Genomic DNA, 16,719 nt, shown 5'->3' with positions numbered 1-16,719 from the left:
AGTTATAATGGCAGTATTTGATTGGCATTGGTGTTGCTATCCTTGTCTATCATTCGACAAAGCAGATAGCGCTATCCTTTTCTATCTCTGCAACGTTGCCAGATCGTTCTTTAACATGTAGGAATATAATTAACGAAATATTCAATCTCAATTTTTTAAATGTATTACTTATTCAATGAAAAATGTATTTCCTTGATGAATAAAATATTATTGATCACTTTAAACAAGAATCAACAATCAATATGACATCAGCTATCCTCTACAGAAGGCAGTCGCGAGGCAGAACTGTCGGCAACACTGTTCTAATATCTTTCTCCACTGTCATTATAACGTGAAACTCACTATAGTACACTTATCTGACATGTTTTCGACTCACTATTTCTGATGAGCCTATGCCAAAGATAGGGTTGAGTTGATGAAGTCAAATAAAAATACATCAATTTCATTTTTATATTTGATTTATTCAGTCTATTTTCAAAAACTGTATTCATAGGCCTAATCATAGACATAACAAACGCATTGTATACCGGTATTCAAGTTTTCAACTGTACTGTTACTTTACAATTGAAACGATAATGTGTTGTATGATCTAAGGTGTTTCATTTTTATATTTCATTTAATTATAAAACAATATAAAAATCTTGAAACACCCTTTATTTTTTTAAAAAACTTTAAAATAGTTCAACAACTAGTTTCGGTGGTCACACCATCGTCAGGTTATGAAATAAAATAAGTTTCCAATAAATAATGTTTACTAATAGTTTTGTTAATTGATAGATTCTATATTATGAACTTTATGCTTATTATTAGTAAACATTTATTGAAAATTTATTTTATTCTATAACCTGACGATGATGGTGTGATATAAATAGCTTTTGAGCTATTTTAAAGTTTTTTTAAAAAATAAAGGGAGCTTCAAGATTTTTATATTGTTTTATTAATTTGGAAAGTAGCCCATGTGAATGAAGTTTTTCATTTATTCAGTCTATTTTCAAAAACTGTATTCATAGGCCTAATCACAGACATAGAAACACATTGCATACCGGTATTCTAGTTTTCAACTGTACTGATATTTTACAATAATTATAATATTTTGTGTGATTCAAGGTGCAATAGCTTAGCGACACTACATATTCTAGCCGATCGACAACTTTAGTCTATCACTGTCACAGAGAAGAAGTAATCTTCTACTTTGTGATCACTGTATAGTCTATGTATATCGATATAAAATCTACAGCAGCCGCGCGAATAAATCGTAGAGTCACTGCTGAAGAATATTTCACTGCACCTTCATGCAAAGCAATTAATTGTTCAGTCAACTAAGTTTGTTCAAACATTGAACAAGTTTCATTCAGACTCTCAACAAATGATACGATTTTTCAGCTACTATTACGTATTTTATCAATACCAGTAGGGCATTAAATAGCATTAATTGGTCGTCCAGGATAACCAGTGACCGGTTTTCCTCCGCTCTTCAATCCTGTCACAGCATAAACTCGTCCACTGTATTCAGTTGGAGGCGCAACTTTCTGGAAAATTCGTGCCGATGTCACGTACAGAATATCGAGATTCTCGCCACCAAATGTACAGCTTGTTGGCTCTTTTGCTGGAATATTAACTGTTTGAAGAAGTTTTCCGGAATCTGGATCAACTCTTAGTACCTGAGAGAAACAAAGACGAAGAATAATTTTATAACTTTCTTGAGAGTTTAATCAATAATCTAAACTACTATCATATTATTTTCATCCATTCAAAAGACATTATCAATAGAGCATTAATATTTTCACTCTCCAATATATTTGAACATTCAGGATTAAGATGATGCAGTCACGGGATGAAAATCTTGGATGGCATTTCACGCTTTTCATTTCAATCATCTAGGCTTTGCAGAAATTATTATAATTTAACGAAAATCCAAATTAAATGCTGTAATTCACCCCGAAGACTTCTGCTACTGCAAATATTGACAGCAGGGTAAACAGCTTGATGGAAATTCGATGAGCGCTACTATTCAAAAATTATTTGTCAGCCCGGGAGTAGCAGAAGTCTTCGGGGTAAATTACAACCTTTAATTTGGATTTTTGTTTAATAATAATAATTAATTCATTAGCATTTGAATAATTGCAATATCTCAGTAATTTCCATTTGTAGACTTTGCAGAAATATTTCCATTAATTCAAAACAATAAAATTATTGTCACCAATCCTCTGATAAAAAATAGTCAATGGTGAGAAACAAAATCTTATTTTTATATGAACTATACCGTATCTATTGGAAAGCTGTTTCAACGAACTTGTAATCCATTGGAAATTAGCGGTATAATTGGAAAATCGTTAAACCTGTAATGAACGGTGTGAACAGAAGAAGTTCTTTCATCAACTGCGCGGTTAGAACCACTTCGATCCTTTAAGTTCGTTAAAACCGATTTCCAATCATTTATTAACTAGTAGTTCTGTGAACAGTAGACTTCGCGCAGTTGTAAACCACAGTCTCCTTTAATACTGTCCATCAGAGTAAATTCTGTCCTTTCCTGTCGTGTCGGTCAGATATTGGTGTATAAACGACTAATGGCTGTTTGGGTTGTTGTATCGACAATGCTAATCATTTGATGTAAACAGCTATATGCTACTATCATCAAAAGCATACCCAGTTGAAAGCAGAGAAAAAAGTCGGGAGAAATGCTACTTCAAGTTATCAATTGCATGCCTCACTGCATGCGATTAATAGTCCACACAACAGCTGTTTTTTCATTAAGTTACATTGAGATATTGAATTGCATGCGTCAATGCATGCAATTTATAATCCACTCGACAGCTGATTTATGATGAATAATTCCATAGCCTGATTTTTACTCTAATATTGGCGTATGAAGGAGGTTCCTTTTCCTTTTATATTATCCTTGAAATGCAACATTTCCAAAAACCTTGTATATATACGTCGACGCGCAATTTAAAAATGTATTTACCAGCGCTACACTTGTAAGATTTTCAAATAATGATACAACTCGGTATATTTATGGAAAATATTGTGTTTATAACAGCAGCTTTCATAAATACCTTCTAGAATTTTTACGAATGGAAAAATACAAATTCTGAAATAAATTATTCAAATTCCAATTTTCAAAAAAAACTCCAAGTGAAAAATATTGTTTTTCAAGAGGCCTATGAAGTGCCGGTATCTATACGGATAGCTGAAATAAATATTCCGATAACATGGCTTCATTACTATAATTATCTTTGAGAACTTCACATTTTATCTTCATTTATTTATCAATGAAATCCTACCACTATTAGGGCCCATTATTAGCCTTAGGGCTCATAGTATATGCATTATATACATTCACTTTACCTTTCTCTAGAATGAGAGGAAGAAAAGTACTTGTTTCTCTTACCGAACCACCGAAGAACAGTGCCACCCATAATTTTCCCTCAGTATCAATTGCCATGCCAGCTGGGTAGCCATCAATGTTGTTCGCTTTCCAATCATTTATTAGTTCTTTGAACAGTAGACCTCGCGCATTTGTAAACCACAGTCTCCTCTAATACTGTCCATCAGAGTAAATTCTGTCCTTTCCTGTCGTTTCGGCCAGATATTGGTGTATAAACGACTAATGGCTGTTTGGGTTGTTGTATCGACAATGCTAATAATTTGATGTCTACAGCTATTTATGCTACTATCATCAAAAGCTTACCCAGTTGAAAGCAGAGAAAAGTCGGGAGAAATGCTACTTCAAGTTATCAATTGCATGCCTCACTGCATGCGATTAATAGTCCACACAACAGCTGTTTTTTCATTAAGTTACATTGAGATATTGAATTGCATGCGTCAATGCATGCAATTTATAATCCACTCGACAGCTGATTTATGATGAATAATTCCATAGCCTGATTTTTACTCTAATATTGGCGTATGAAGGAGGCTCCTTTTCCTTTTATATTATCCTTGAAATGCAACATTTCCAAAAACCTTGTATATATACGTCGACGCGCAATTTAAAAATGTATTTACCAGCGCTACACTTGTAAGATTTTCAAATAATGATACAACTCGGTATATTTATGGAAAATATTGTGTTTATAACAGCAGCTTTCATAAATACCTTCTAGAATTTTTACGAATGGAAAAATACAAATTCTGAAATAAATTATTCAAATTCCAATTTTCAAAAAAAGACTCCAAGTGAAAAATGTATAGTTTTTCAACTGACCTACTGTGAAGTGCCGGCATCGATACGGGTAGCTGAAATAATTATTCCGATAACATGACTTTATTACTATATAATTATCTTTGAGAACTTCACATTTTATCTTCATTTTATCAATGAAATCCTACCACTATTAGGGCCCATTATTAGCCTTAGGGCTCATAGTATATGCATTATATACATTCACTTTACCTTTCTCTAGAAAGAGAGGAAGAAAAGTACTTGTTTCTCTTACCGAACCACCGAAGAACAGTGCCACCCATAATTTTCCCTCAGTATCAATTGCCATGCCAGCTGGGTAGCCATCAATGTTGTTCGCTTTTGAATCAAAAACTACTTTTTTGTTTGCTGAAAACAACAGGATGATGTGAGCTACATAATATAAAGTTTAAAAATGTAAAATATCTGTACATTCACAAATATAAATACCATAATATTTAAATCGTATCCCCTATAGCATTACATACATAAATTGTAACATATAATTGAACATTGTATGTACAGTAACATTCATAAATAAAGAACTCCAATCTACAGCCTTAGCTAACGACCGGTATTACTAAGCTCGGTCAAGACATTAACTGAACATGGTTAAATCAGGTAACTGAAATAAGGTACCTAGTTACGCTTACAAGAATATAGCCCAGTTGCACAAAACCGTGTTAAATTTCATTCATGATTAAATTCCACGATAACCGCAATCAGAAAAGGTTTTTCTGAGAATACTTCTCTGATTGGTTGTCGTTGAATTGAATAATGATTAAAAGTTTACAGACTTTAGTGCAACCCGGTGTTAATGTACTTATCATTATTATTGAGTATAAATTGCATGTGTAACTTCAATTACTGTAATAATTACGAGTTACAATGAATTATGATAATTTTCCAAATGTTTTAATCTGATTGATAAACATCTGTGCGAAATTGTGATAATAATCGTCGTTTTGCTGATGTGCTTTTAAAATTAGTTTTTGTCACTATAGTGGAAAATGACTTTTCAATTCAACTAGGCCTACAACTGGTATTACAATATATTATTAAATAACATGTATTATAAAATATAACATAGGCCTTGTAACTTGCAATAATATATTATATTGAGTTACTGGTATTACAACTATAATTCAATGACTCACACATTTCATTTGAAATCAAATACTGTATAACATATACTTTAATATGAATTTTACACAGTGACACAGAATAACGGGAACTTTTAAAAATGCCATAAAACATTAGTGGGAAGGGCAAAAATGATTTATTCAAACTAATGTAAAGTTCAAGACTTATTGCCATTTGAGAATTATTAATATCTATCACTTTTTAGTAACATTTCAAAATTTAGTAACACTGAGTTCCTTTAACTTACAAGTTTTAAAATTTTCAATATTTTAATAGAGTATTTCCATGTTATCAGTGATGGTTTAGTGATATATTGTTATTTATATTGTTATATTGTTTATTTGGGTTTCAACCCATGTAAATTCTAAATTCCTAGTTTATATATATTTTGGACTTAATATTGGACAATTATAAAGTGATAAATATAACCTATTTTTGGAAAACTTCTATCTAAATTTGGGAAAGGGACAGTTTTGGGCTTTACGCCTGTTGTTCCTTCCCCAATCATTCATAGTTGAGAATTATATTGTAACTATCAATGTATAAATAAATGAATAATGGACTGCTGGATTTTTGACAATTACTTCTTTAAGATATATGGCTTCCTCCTGAACGGATATACACTCTTGAAATCTGTGTTGACGATTCCTCATTGATCGCTGATGCTACATCTGCGTTTCCAGGTCCCATGATCTGTCCACCTGCGATTTTCTTTTTGTGGAGCTATCTCAAATCAACGTTTCCACAACTTGACCAATAACTGTGGTTGAATCATAACTGACAATTCAAAATGAAATTAACAATATCCCAGCTGAAATGTTGCAGCAATCGTTCTGGAATCTCAACACAGATTTCAAGAGTGTATTCGTGCAGGAGGAAGCCATCTTGAAGAAGTAATTGTCAAAAAGTGATAGATGTTATTAATAATTCTCAAATGGCAAGTCTTGAACTTTACATTGGTTTGAGTGAAATCATTTTTGCCCTTCCCATTAATGTTTTATGACGTTTTCAAAAGTTCCCGTTATTCTGCGCCACTCTGTATTATTGGTATACTCACAAATATCGCCTGACCCGTTATCATAATCGAAAACAAGAATTTTATGGTCATAAGTGTCAACAAAGTACATCTTGGTTTTATCAGCGTTCCAAGCAAGACCGTCAGGGATTGAAACATCTGGAATTTTGATGATCGCTTTGCCTTCGGCTGTTATCAAGTACTCATTGGCAGAGTTCAAGAAAGCAGGCTGTTCCTGGCCCGCTGAATCTTCGCGGAATGGTCCTAGTGTTCCTTTAAAAGGCAAATTTAATATTTTTACAAGTTATTTAATATAGATTTCACGCTATTTTTGGAATATTTTGAATTGGTTTGTTTTTTCAGATTGATTTCTACAATGATGCAGGTTTGATGCCTAGTGAGATCTTATTTAATTTTATTTAATAGTCAGACATCAACACCTTGTTGTCCCTGATGTCCCTGACATCATCTGCAGGGTGTGTTAAAGGATAGACTCTATCCTATGACGCACACAGGGTGTGTTAAAGGATAGACTCTATCCCATGACACAGGGTGTGTTAAAGGATAGACTCTATCCTATGACACAGGGTGTGTTAAAGGATAGACTCTATCCTATGACGCACACAGGGTGTGTTAAAGGATAGACTCTATCCTATGACACAGAGTGTGTTAAAGGATAGACTCTATCCTATGACGCACACAGGGTGTGTTAAAGGATAGACTCTATCCTATGACGCACACAGGGTGTGTTAAAGGATAGACTCTATCCTATGACACAGAGTGTGTTAAAGGATAGACTCTATCCTATGACGCACACAGAGTGTGTTAAAGGATAGACTCTATCCTATGACGCACACAGGGTGTGTTAAAGGATAGACTCTATCCTATGACTCACACAGGGTGTGGTAAAGGATAGACTCTAATCTATGACACAGGGTGTGTTAAAGGATAGACTCTATCCCATGACGCACACAGGGTGTGTTAAAGGATAGACTCTATCCTATGACGCACACAGGGTGTGTTAAAGGATAGACTCTATCCTATGACACAGAGTGTGTTAAAGGATAGACTCTATCCTATGACGCACACAGAGTGTGTTAAAGGATAGACTCTATCCTATGACGCACACAGGGTGTGTTAAAGGATAGACTCTATCCTATGACTCACACAGGGTGTGGTAAAGGATAGACTCTAATTTATGACACAGGGTGTGTTAAAGGATAGACTCTATCCCATGACGCACACAGGGTGTGTTAAAGGATAGACTCTATCCTATGACACACCCTCTATCTGATAGAGCACCATTCCGGGGCCACAATGCACATCCTATATCTCTTTCAGTGAATACAAAGTAGTAGGTTACATCCATCGACATATAGTAATGCTGCTCTGCTTATGCTCTGTTATCATCTGAGGTATTGACAAAACATCAGTAGGCTACTGCCTTATGTCCCAGGGGGATTGATTCTGTTATGAAAAATAATTATAATTTCAATTAATTGGAATTTCTCATCCTCCACCACTCCAGGCTTTCAGGAGCCACAATAAGCCCAATATTTTCCTCCTTGTTAGTGATACAAAGACAATATGTATGTCACAGGTATCAAACCAGAAATAGAGAAGACTTTGCTTCCATGTACCAATTAAGGACAGCTCTTTTTGAAGAGAAATACCAACATATATGGGTCTTAAATTTTTTCGAAAGCTTCAAGATAATATGCAGAACGTTAAAGATTTAAATTTATTCGGAAGAAAGTTGAAAGAGTTATTGATGGAAGGTGTATTCTATACCACACAGTATAGTGTATGGAGTGTATACATATGTGTAGGGAGGGGCCCTTTGTGTGTTGATATGTTTATATGTATGTATGTATATTTATGAATATGTGTCATGTGTGTATACTTTTCTTATTGAAAGTAATATTTTCGTGCATTTTTTGACAATTCTCATACTCTGTTAATGAGTCTCTGGGAAGCACCAGCTGAGAGCAACATTGTAACCAAAGAGGATGAGAAACACATACAAAAAAATATGATGACTCACAAAAAGAGCTGCACAGGCTAAATCCAGTCTATATACTCTGTAAGAGTTTATAGACTCTGTAGTAAGAGTGTGTAGACTCTGTATTAGTCTATAAGAGACCCTAAACATTCTTTAAGAGGCGGTGTTGATTATGAGAGTGCTGGGGGACATGAGACCCTCATTTTTGGCCAACCTTCAAACCATTCCAGCATGTAAGAGCTGCTATACTGCTTGTGCTTGCGCAGGTCAAATGCAGAAATCCGTCATCCTTGGATCACTTCGGCTACTCAGAGCTAACGATTTATTGTTAACGGACTCAGTATGATTGCTTACTACCACATGGACATCTGGAGCAGTCACTTTGGTAAAAACCATCATCACTCTACCTTGGGGGTTGAAGCCCAGGGGTCAAACAAATCCTCAAACGCAAATAATTATAGAAAAATATATAACTGTGTTGAATATCCGTAATTTTTTACTATTAATTTAAAAAACTTGAATTTTAAAATATAATATAGAATAAATATCAAATACATAGAATATATGTATAACATAGACAGAATAAAAGATGTAGGAAATTAGTTTATAAAATTAATTGTTTACCTTGATCTATTCTATTATCAGTCACCTTTTTTTATTTGAATGTATGATTTGAATATTGAAACTAGGCTATCTCTTTAATGACGTTTTGAAGTTTTTAAGAATACCTTCAGCCTAGTCCAAAACAAAAATTGTACTAGAAAAAAATGTCATCTATAAAATAATAAAGGAAAGAATTGGCGTACGGGATAGAAAATTCATGAATGACGCATCATCACCTCTGAACTACTGGACTGATCAACTTGAAATTTAACTTGACTATAGAATCTTAATTAACCGAATATGGTTATAGGTCTATTTCAAATTCTTCAGGTTTTCAGGTTGTCAAGTTTTCAATTAGATCCTTGGGGAGCACGGGTTATATAAAGTTACCTGCTAGTCATAAATAAACCTGTCACAAAAGGACAGGAATAGAATGGAAGGAATTGGAAAGAACAAATCTCGTGCTTTTAAATTTGTATAAGGGGTCATTACACCTATATTTTATATAGTAATAAAATCACTCCACTTGTATGGGTTATTTTATTAAAATTAATAAAAACAATATAAAAACATGCGTAGTATCCTTTTTATTTAAAGTATTCTAAATGTTTTAAATAAACATTTTCATTAAACTATTATTTAAACAGTTAAAACATTTTTAAATAAAAAGGGTACCGGTAGGCTACTACATGTTTTTATTAATTTTCATATAGTAAATAGAATTGAAGGGACACTGGAAAGAACAAATCTCGTGCTTTTAATGTATATTAGATTTTGTGAGCAAATGAGTGAGGTATAATGAAGGTGAATAGGTAATATTATAGTAGCCTATGTTGTTGGTGGAGCTTACCAATCCAGAAGCGTCCCATAGGATCAGCTTTTCCAGTATGTGTCCTGATCGTCTTGTTTTGAGTGAGCTCTGTAATGATGGCTGGTTTACTAGTGCTGCTGCTTTTACTGTCCCATGTTAGAGTGGCCACACTGCTGTTTACACCGACTACATATTTATCCTTCTGCCCTTTCAATGGTACTACCACGCTGCATGAGGTATTACTATCTGTATAATAAAAGTAGATACATTTTTTAGATGTATTATAGCATATTATATATTATTTCATTTAAGATAATGTTATATTTTATTGATCCAATCAAAATTAAATTCAAAACACAAAAACCCTTGAGCTGGGTTTACACCGAAGTTATAAACAAAATGTTAATAACATAATCCTTTTAGATTCTATTGGGTTGATCGGAACTTGACAAACACATATATGTTCATCATGTGTATGATAAGATATGTTCAATCTAATAGAATCTATAAGGATTAAGTTATCAACATTTTGTTATTAACTTTGGTGTAAACGCGGCATTACATATACCGTATGTGACTGCTAACCCATGGTAATGCTCTGACGAAATGGGCATTCGTTTAATCAGTAGAATGTCTGTATGAATAATGAGCTGTAGAGTTAAAGCAGCTAAGAATAGAATTGTGAGTGACTTTGGAATAAGAACTGAATATTTTTTAGGCTAGGCCTGAACTGATATTTAATGTTTTGGAGACGAGGGTTTAAGACCTGATTATTATTTTATTTCCTGAAATGAAAAAAAGAATTTCAAGGTTGATTTGGCGTCGGACCATACCATTGATTGAATTATTATTATTTTATTTCCTGAAATGAAAAAATAAGATTTTCAAGGTTGATATTTGGCGTCGGACCATATGATTGAATGAATTTAATCAGTTTTATGTTTCATTGATTAATTGTAAGGCTATTCACAAATCATGGGAACACGAATGTGAATTGACCTAATATAACAGTCAAAGTGTCTGTCATTAATTATGTGGAAGTCTCCCAACAGCCTCTATGAGGATACTGTATTTCAAAATATGAGATTTTGAGTACCAGAATCTATAAACTTTTGTGTGACATGACATTCACAATGTGAATTGAATAGTCCACACGGCTGTATTTGTACACATGAGTGTAGGCTTAATCGATATTTCAAATTACAATGGCCTACATTATTTTACAAATGAGTGTGATCGTTATAATAAATAAGTGTAAAATGAGAAATGAATATAATAATGTACAAATGATTGTACCCCCACATAATAGCCTACATAAAATGCATTGTCATTTATACTGAAATTGACCACATCTATGGGTGCATGAACATAAAGCTCAGGCAAGTACCGTAATTATATTATTTTAAAACACTAATATTTCTACTCATGCTTGACAAAAAGAAACGAGGAAACATGGGATAATTCGTCAACCCATGACCGTACCATAGTCCAAATCCAATAATCTAAAAATATTGAAGATGGCGGACCTGCCGAAAGATCTCGTTGTCAAAGTGAGTGATTAATTCATTTATTGGGAAAAATCTGACTGCCAGTCGTTCTTTTTAATACCAAAAATTAATTTAATAATAAGCAGTTCGTGATGGAAACAACATTGAAGAAATCTAAAAATTATTTGAAAAAAATTTTGAGGAGTTATGTATTAGCATTCTCTCTTTATAAATAATTTATTTTCAAGACTGGATTCAATGTAGTTTTTGATGTTTTGTTCTGATAAGTTCTGTAGTCTGTATTATAAAATACTGAGGGAGTCACATATTCATAATATGTGAAAATTTTCCAACATGTACATCAAGACTTGATTGTAGATACTTTATATATACTTGGTATAAAAGCAGTAAATAGTATTTACTATTGAATAAAAATGTGTTAGTTTGTCAAATTATATCATCAATGCTCTCGAGGTGTATCATCCTCTCAGTAATTTCCAATAATGATTAAATTCATTATCATTCAAGAATTAACTATTCAAGAATTCATTATTCAAGAATTACTCATCCTTCTCAAATTACAAAAATATATTTTCCAAACAAAGAACAGACTCCTCTCCACACTCAGGCTTGAGCCTTCGTGGATGAGATGTATGTTTTTTTCTCTCGTCACAGTTTAGTATAATATGATTATTAGGTTTACATTGTACAATAGGCTACTTATTTTGTTCAAGTGTGATTGACTACAACTATAATACTGTACATGATTCATTTGGAATTGCACTAATTGTGATGTATATTCAACTGTGTATTTATTTCATGCAATAAATTAATGAATTTGAATATTATGGGATTCTTTATGAGTCTTTAATTTTCAATATGGTAGCCTACTTAATTTGAATGTGATTTCGATAGATTTAATGTATATTACGGTGTAAATGTGAAAATATTCCATAAATCAATAACATACTTTGTGGATCGACTTTGGCAGTATTGAGATTCTTAGTGGAGGGCTGATAACAGCTGACTGTGCCCCCATCGATGTCTGCAAAGTACAGTGATTGGCTGGTTGCGTCCCAGTAAGGTGAGTGAGCCCATTGAAAATTTGTATCACTTATTGAAGTCACCGTGTAGTCGTCTCCATCTGCGAAAAATTACAAAAAATAATCGTATAATAGTTTTTTGTTTATCAAATCAAAGAAATAATCTCATTTTAGTATTTTTATCTATAAAATCAAGAAATAATAATATTTTTCACTAGAGTAATTAACAATGAATGAGAATCACAAATAAATCTACAAGACCTGAAGGCGAACGCACACAGAAACATACAGATGGATAAAAAAACTTCTGCATGCAGAGGTGAGCAGACGAACGACTGTTTGCGTTGCAGCATTCAAACACCTGTGGAGGGATTTTTCCTTCGTATTTCTGTATACACCCGTCTATTGCTGGGAATTTTTCTAGTACAATACCTTGGCTATTCTATATTATACTGTGAATATCATATTCTGTTTCATTTTTTTTAATTGAATATGATGTTGAAAAAGTTGCTGGATTATGTGTAGAGACTATTAGTAAATCTACTAGTTTATCTAGTTTACCTATTAGTTTATCTACATTTCAATTTAAGAGGAAACATCCATGAATATAGCACAAGAGCTGTCACTCAGATTGATCCAAGTCAAGTTAGGCTAGCTAAGACGCAAAAATGTTTAGCTATGTTGGTGTAAAAATGTTTAATCTTCTATCACCTGAAGTTAGAAATTATGAATGTAAAAGATTCAAATATATTATAACAAAATGGTTGAAGGAGTATAGCATTTCACTCTGTTGAAAAGATTTTAACTATAGTGACTCTCATCCATAATATTATGAGTTTTAATTTTATTATAGTTTTTATAATGTAAGTTAATCTGACCTGTACTTGATCCTAAGTATTAATATTGTGATATATTTATGTCAAGTGACTTTGGTCTATGAAATTTTGTTTGTGACAACTAAAAAGTCTTGATTCTTGCTACATAGCGTAGATAAATAGCATATTATTATAGCCCACACCTTCTCAACTTTGTTTCATTCTATAAATAATACCGTACACAAATGTACATACTGAAATTAATATGAATGCGCATTTCACAAAACTTTTCATTATTCAAAAACATCTTTTAAAACTATTCTAGGCAAACCCAGACTTTTTCCAACAAAAGATTTATTCAGGGAGTCAAGGTTTTAACAGTTCGACAACTTTTCAAAAAAATTTGGTACTATATATTATAAAAAATAAAAATTTATTTGAACCTCGAGAATCTCTTTTGGGCTTGCGCCCCGCGCGAGACATTTTCCAATTGTCAGAATGGACTTGAATGTGTGTAGGAGACAGTTTTCTTATATTCCAATAAATTAATAAACCACATTCCCTTAAATATTCTTGAAAAAACAAACATAAACAAAAGGCTTAGATCAGACATAGATAAATGGATAATAGCAAATAAAATCGAGGAAAAATTGTTTTAAATAAACTAATTTTCGTCTACTCCATGGTTGCAGTTGACTTACCTACCTCTTACCGTTCTCTTCTTCTTCATTCTCCTTCTTCTTCGTCTTCTTTTTCTTCTTGGCCTTTTCCGTCTTTTCTCCTTCCGTTCCTTTATTTTTAGTATCCTCTTTATTATTAAGTACTAGTTTTTATTCTGTATTTTTTCAAGAAATTTGTTTTGGATCATTTTTGTTGAATATTTTTGAAAAACATTTATATTGCAACTCACACCTGCGCACAGGGTTTCTTTGAAGGTGTAGATTCTTATATATATATTTTTTTTTTGTCTTGAAAGTGTTGTATATATTTTTTTGAGAATCAATAAATTTGAATTTGAATTTGAATTTGTTTGGCTTGAAAATGTGCAATACCAGCACGAAACGGACGTCGCCACATCAAATAATGTGAGTGCTTTTTCACTTCAAAGTTTTATGAAATTTAACAGTGTTAATAATAGTGGAAACAAGATGGATAACTTACAACAAATTAATATTGTGATATTTATGTCAAGTGACTTTGGTCTATGAAATTTTGTTTGTAACAATTAAAAAGTCTTGATTCTTGCTACATAGCGTAGATAAATAGCATATTATTATAGCCCACCTTCTCAACTTTGTTTCATTCTATAAATAATACCGTACACAAATGTACATACTGAAATATGAATGAGGAATATTCATATTATTCGTGAGAAACTGGTCTGGAGATTTTTAGTTACGGTAATCAAAATTATTCAATCAATTTTTTAATAAAGTTACATTTTCTAATAAAATTACAATAATAAATTTGGGAGACAGTACACAGTTCATGGTACACAGTACGGTATTTATTGTATGAATCAATTAATCAATAAATCAATAAGCATTTCTTATTCGAATATTGATTTATTCTCAATTACCTAGTAAAATATTATTGAAGACCAATAATAAGATACTAAAATCATACAGAATATCATATCTAGAATACGTTAATTTTATTATTTAATAGGCCTACTCACAAACTGAAGTTGATGTGAACAAAAGGACCAAGAAAATGCACTTCTCCATCTGAAACTAGATCAAATAGAAAAAACATCATTAAAGCTGTATTTGAAATTCTAAAGGGAATAAAAAGTATCTAATTCATATAATATGTTGCTAACAAGTCACAATATTGATGCTTATAAACTGTCCAATAAAGAGTTTTTATTTAATCCCATAGTAGATGATATCTACTATCATAGGGATATTATTCCATACCGGTACTAAGAAATATCTTGTGAAACATTTCAAACTTATACCAATTCACAATGCTGTTATCTCATCTATTTATTATCCATAATCTATTATTATGTTATCTCATCCATCATTATTCATCTATTTATTATTAAACTCATATATTTCATTATCCATGATGAACTGCAAGTAATAATCATTTTGTGAACTATTTTAACGACACTAGGCTACAGTCTAATATCTTTGAATATTAGTTATCTAGAATATTAGTACTAGTTTTAATAACTAATATTCAAAGATATTAGACTGTGTGGTGTCGTTAAAATAGTTCACAAAAGCTGTTAATTAATTAATAATAATAATACTGATGGTTATGCCCACTTAAGCTACTCTTCGGCTTGTGCGTAGGTAATTAGTGAGCGGGATATGATGAGAGATGACATCTACTTTTTAGGTAGTGGGGACCCAAGAATAGTGTATAGACCAACACAGCTATATACCATCCTTGGTCGGGACCGACGGCTTATCGTCGTCTCCTCCGAAAGACGCGGGTTCACAACCTCAGATTATATGAATCCAAGTAAGAGTCAGCGAGTAGGCTGATATGCTGTTATCCTAATTATTTAATCAATTGTTATTTACTATGATTTCTAGTATTGGGAAATATTTGAATAATTTGTGAATTCATTGAATTTTCTACTTTTCTATGATGGTTTTAAGGAGCGATAATTTGAATTGGATTAAGATAATGCTTAAATATAATAATTAATATGGGATTAAATGGTAACATATCATGCATTTAAGGAAAAAATGATTAATTAATATTGGATTGAATGGCAACATATCATGCATTACAGGGAAAAAAGTTATTCGATAGAGAAAACTTTCATGAATGCAACTTACCATTTTGCACTGCTACAAAAAATGTCTAAATGAAGTTAATGCTTGAGAAATATCCTGTCGTTCCTATTCACACTTAATGAATGAATGACTGAGAATGCCTCTTGTCACTACTATTTATTCAACTATTTGATGCACTTAAAAATTTTACGTCTTTTTAATTATTCATTCTAAATTAAATTGTCCACTTGAAGGCTTCCATTATCACCAGGAAACTTCACGTAAAAACTATTCAATTTGTTAAGATTTACAGTCAAAATTAGGTACCGGTACTCTGATGGATTAATACTACCGTAATTGATAATAGATAAGATAAAACTTCCAAAAATAATTTAACATTCAAGCTTTGCGGAAGTTTTTAACAAGAGCAATAAATCAGTTCGGCAATTAATTTAACGGGTTCAGTATCTATGCGGAACTGTGCAGGTAAAATCGGAAATGCATTTGGTGAAACTTATAAATGTTGAAAACGAATCATATCCGGAATAATTCTATGCTAAAATATAAGAGATCAAAGCAATTATAGAATGCTTTTCGTTATTTCTACGACTGGGCTTATATTGATAGATTTATCATAATTACATATAGAACCACTAGCATCGTTTATTTTATTTGTTGACAGATAGGGCTAATCACTTCATTATCAATCACTTTATGATTTTGACCATGACCATTATAATATATGGTTACGGTATCCTATAGTTTTTCTTCATTCTTAGTTACACACCAATGGCCATGTTCTGACACTTCTGATAAAGGTGTACGGTAATTGGCCGAAACAGGTCGTGTCATCAAAGAAAATAAAACGGTACAAGTACTATC

At 32.3% G+C, this 16,719-nt stretch overlaps 1 protein-coding gene across 2 annotated transcripts; it reads right to left on the bottom strand.

Annotated features, from left to right (window-relative positions):
* Positions 1-440: 440 nt before the first annotated feature.
* On the bottom strand, positions 441-16,119 carry LOC111053276 (regucalcin). 2 transcript variants are annotated; one of them, XM_039433209.1, is made up of 8 exons: positions 15,901-16,119; positions 14,781-14,835; positions 12,215-12,388; positions 9,797-10,003; positions 6,384-6,614; positions 4,515-4,552; positions 3,392-3,466; positions 441-1,661 (listed from the first exon to the last, which is right to left on the bottom strand). In XM_039433209.1, the coding sequence occupies exons 1-8, from the start codon at positions 15,901-15,903 to the stop codon at positions 1,419-1,421; spliced, it is 1,026 nt and encodes a 341-aa protein (XP_039289143.1). In that variant the 5' UTR covers positions 15,904-16,119; the 3' UTR covers positions 441-1,418. The 2 variants fall into 2 exon arrangements, with proteins under 2 accessions (XP_039289143.1, XP_039289141.1); XM_039433207.1 differs by lacking the exon at positions 3,392-3,466 and having other exon boundaries at positions 4,440-4,552; positions 15,901-16,118.
* Between the last annotated feature and the right edge of the window lie 600 nt (positions 16,120-16,719).

Source organism: Nilaparvata lugens, chromosome 7, assembly GCF_014356525.2.
Source record: "Nilaparvata lugens isolate BPH chromosome 7, ASM1435652v1, whole genome shotgun sequence".
NCBI lineage: Eukaryota > Metazoa > Arthropoda > Insecta > Hemiptera > Delphacidae > Nilaparvata > Nilaparvata lugens.
Note: the sequence above shows the minus strand (reverse complement) of the source record. Positions and strands in the feature narration are given on the sequence as shown.

What these genes read in the sequence shown, in the direction of transcription:
- LOC111053276 (XM_039433209.1), bottom strand. An exon ending in TAACGGGTCAGGCGATATTT is followed by an intron (nt 4,553 to 6,383) that starts GTGAGTATACCA and finishes TGTTGTTTTCAG; the next exon opens with CAAACAAAAAAGTAGTTTTT. An exon ending in CACTGTTCTTCGGTGGTTCG is followed by an intron (nt 1,662 to 3,391) that starts GTAAGAGAAACA and finishes TGTTTCTCTCAG; the next exon opens with GTACTAAGAGTTGATCCAGA.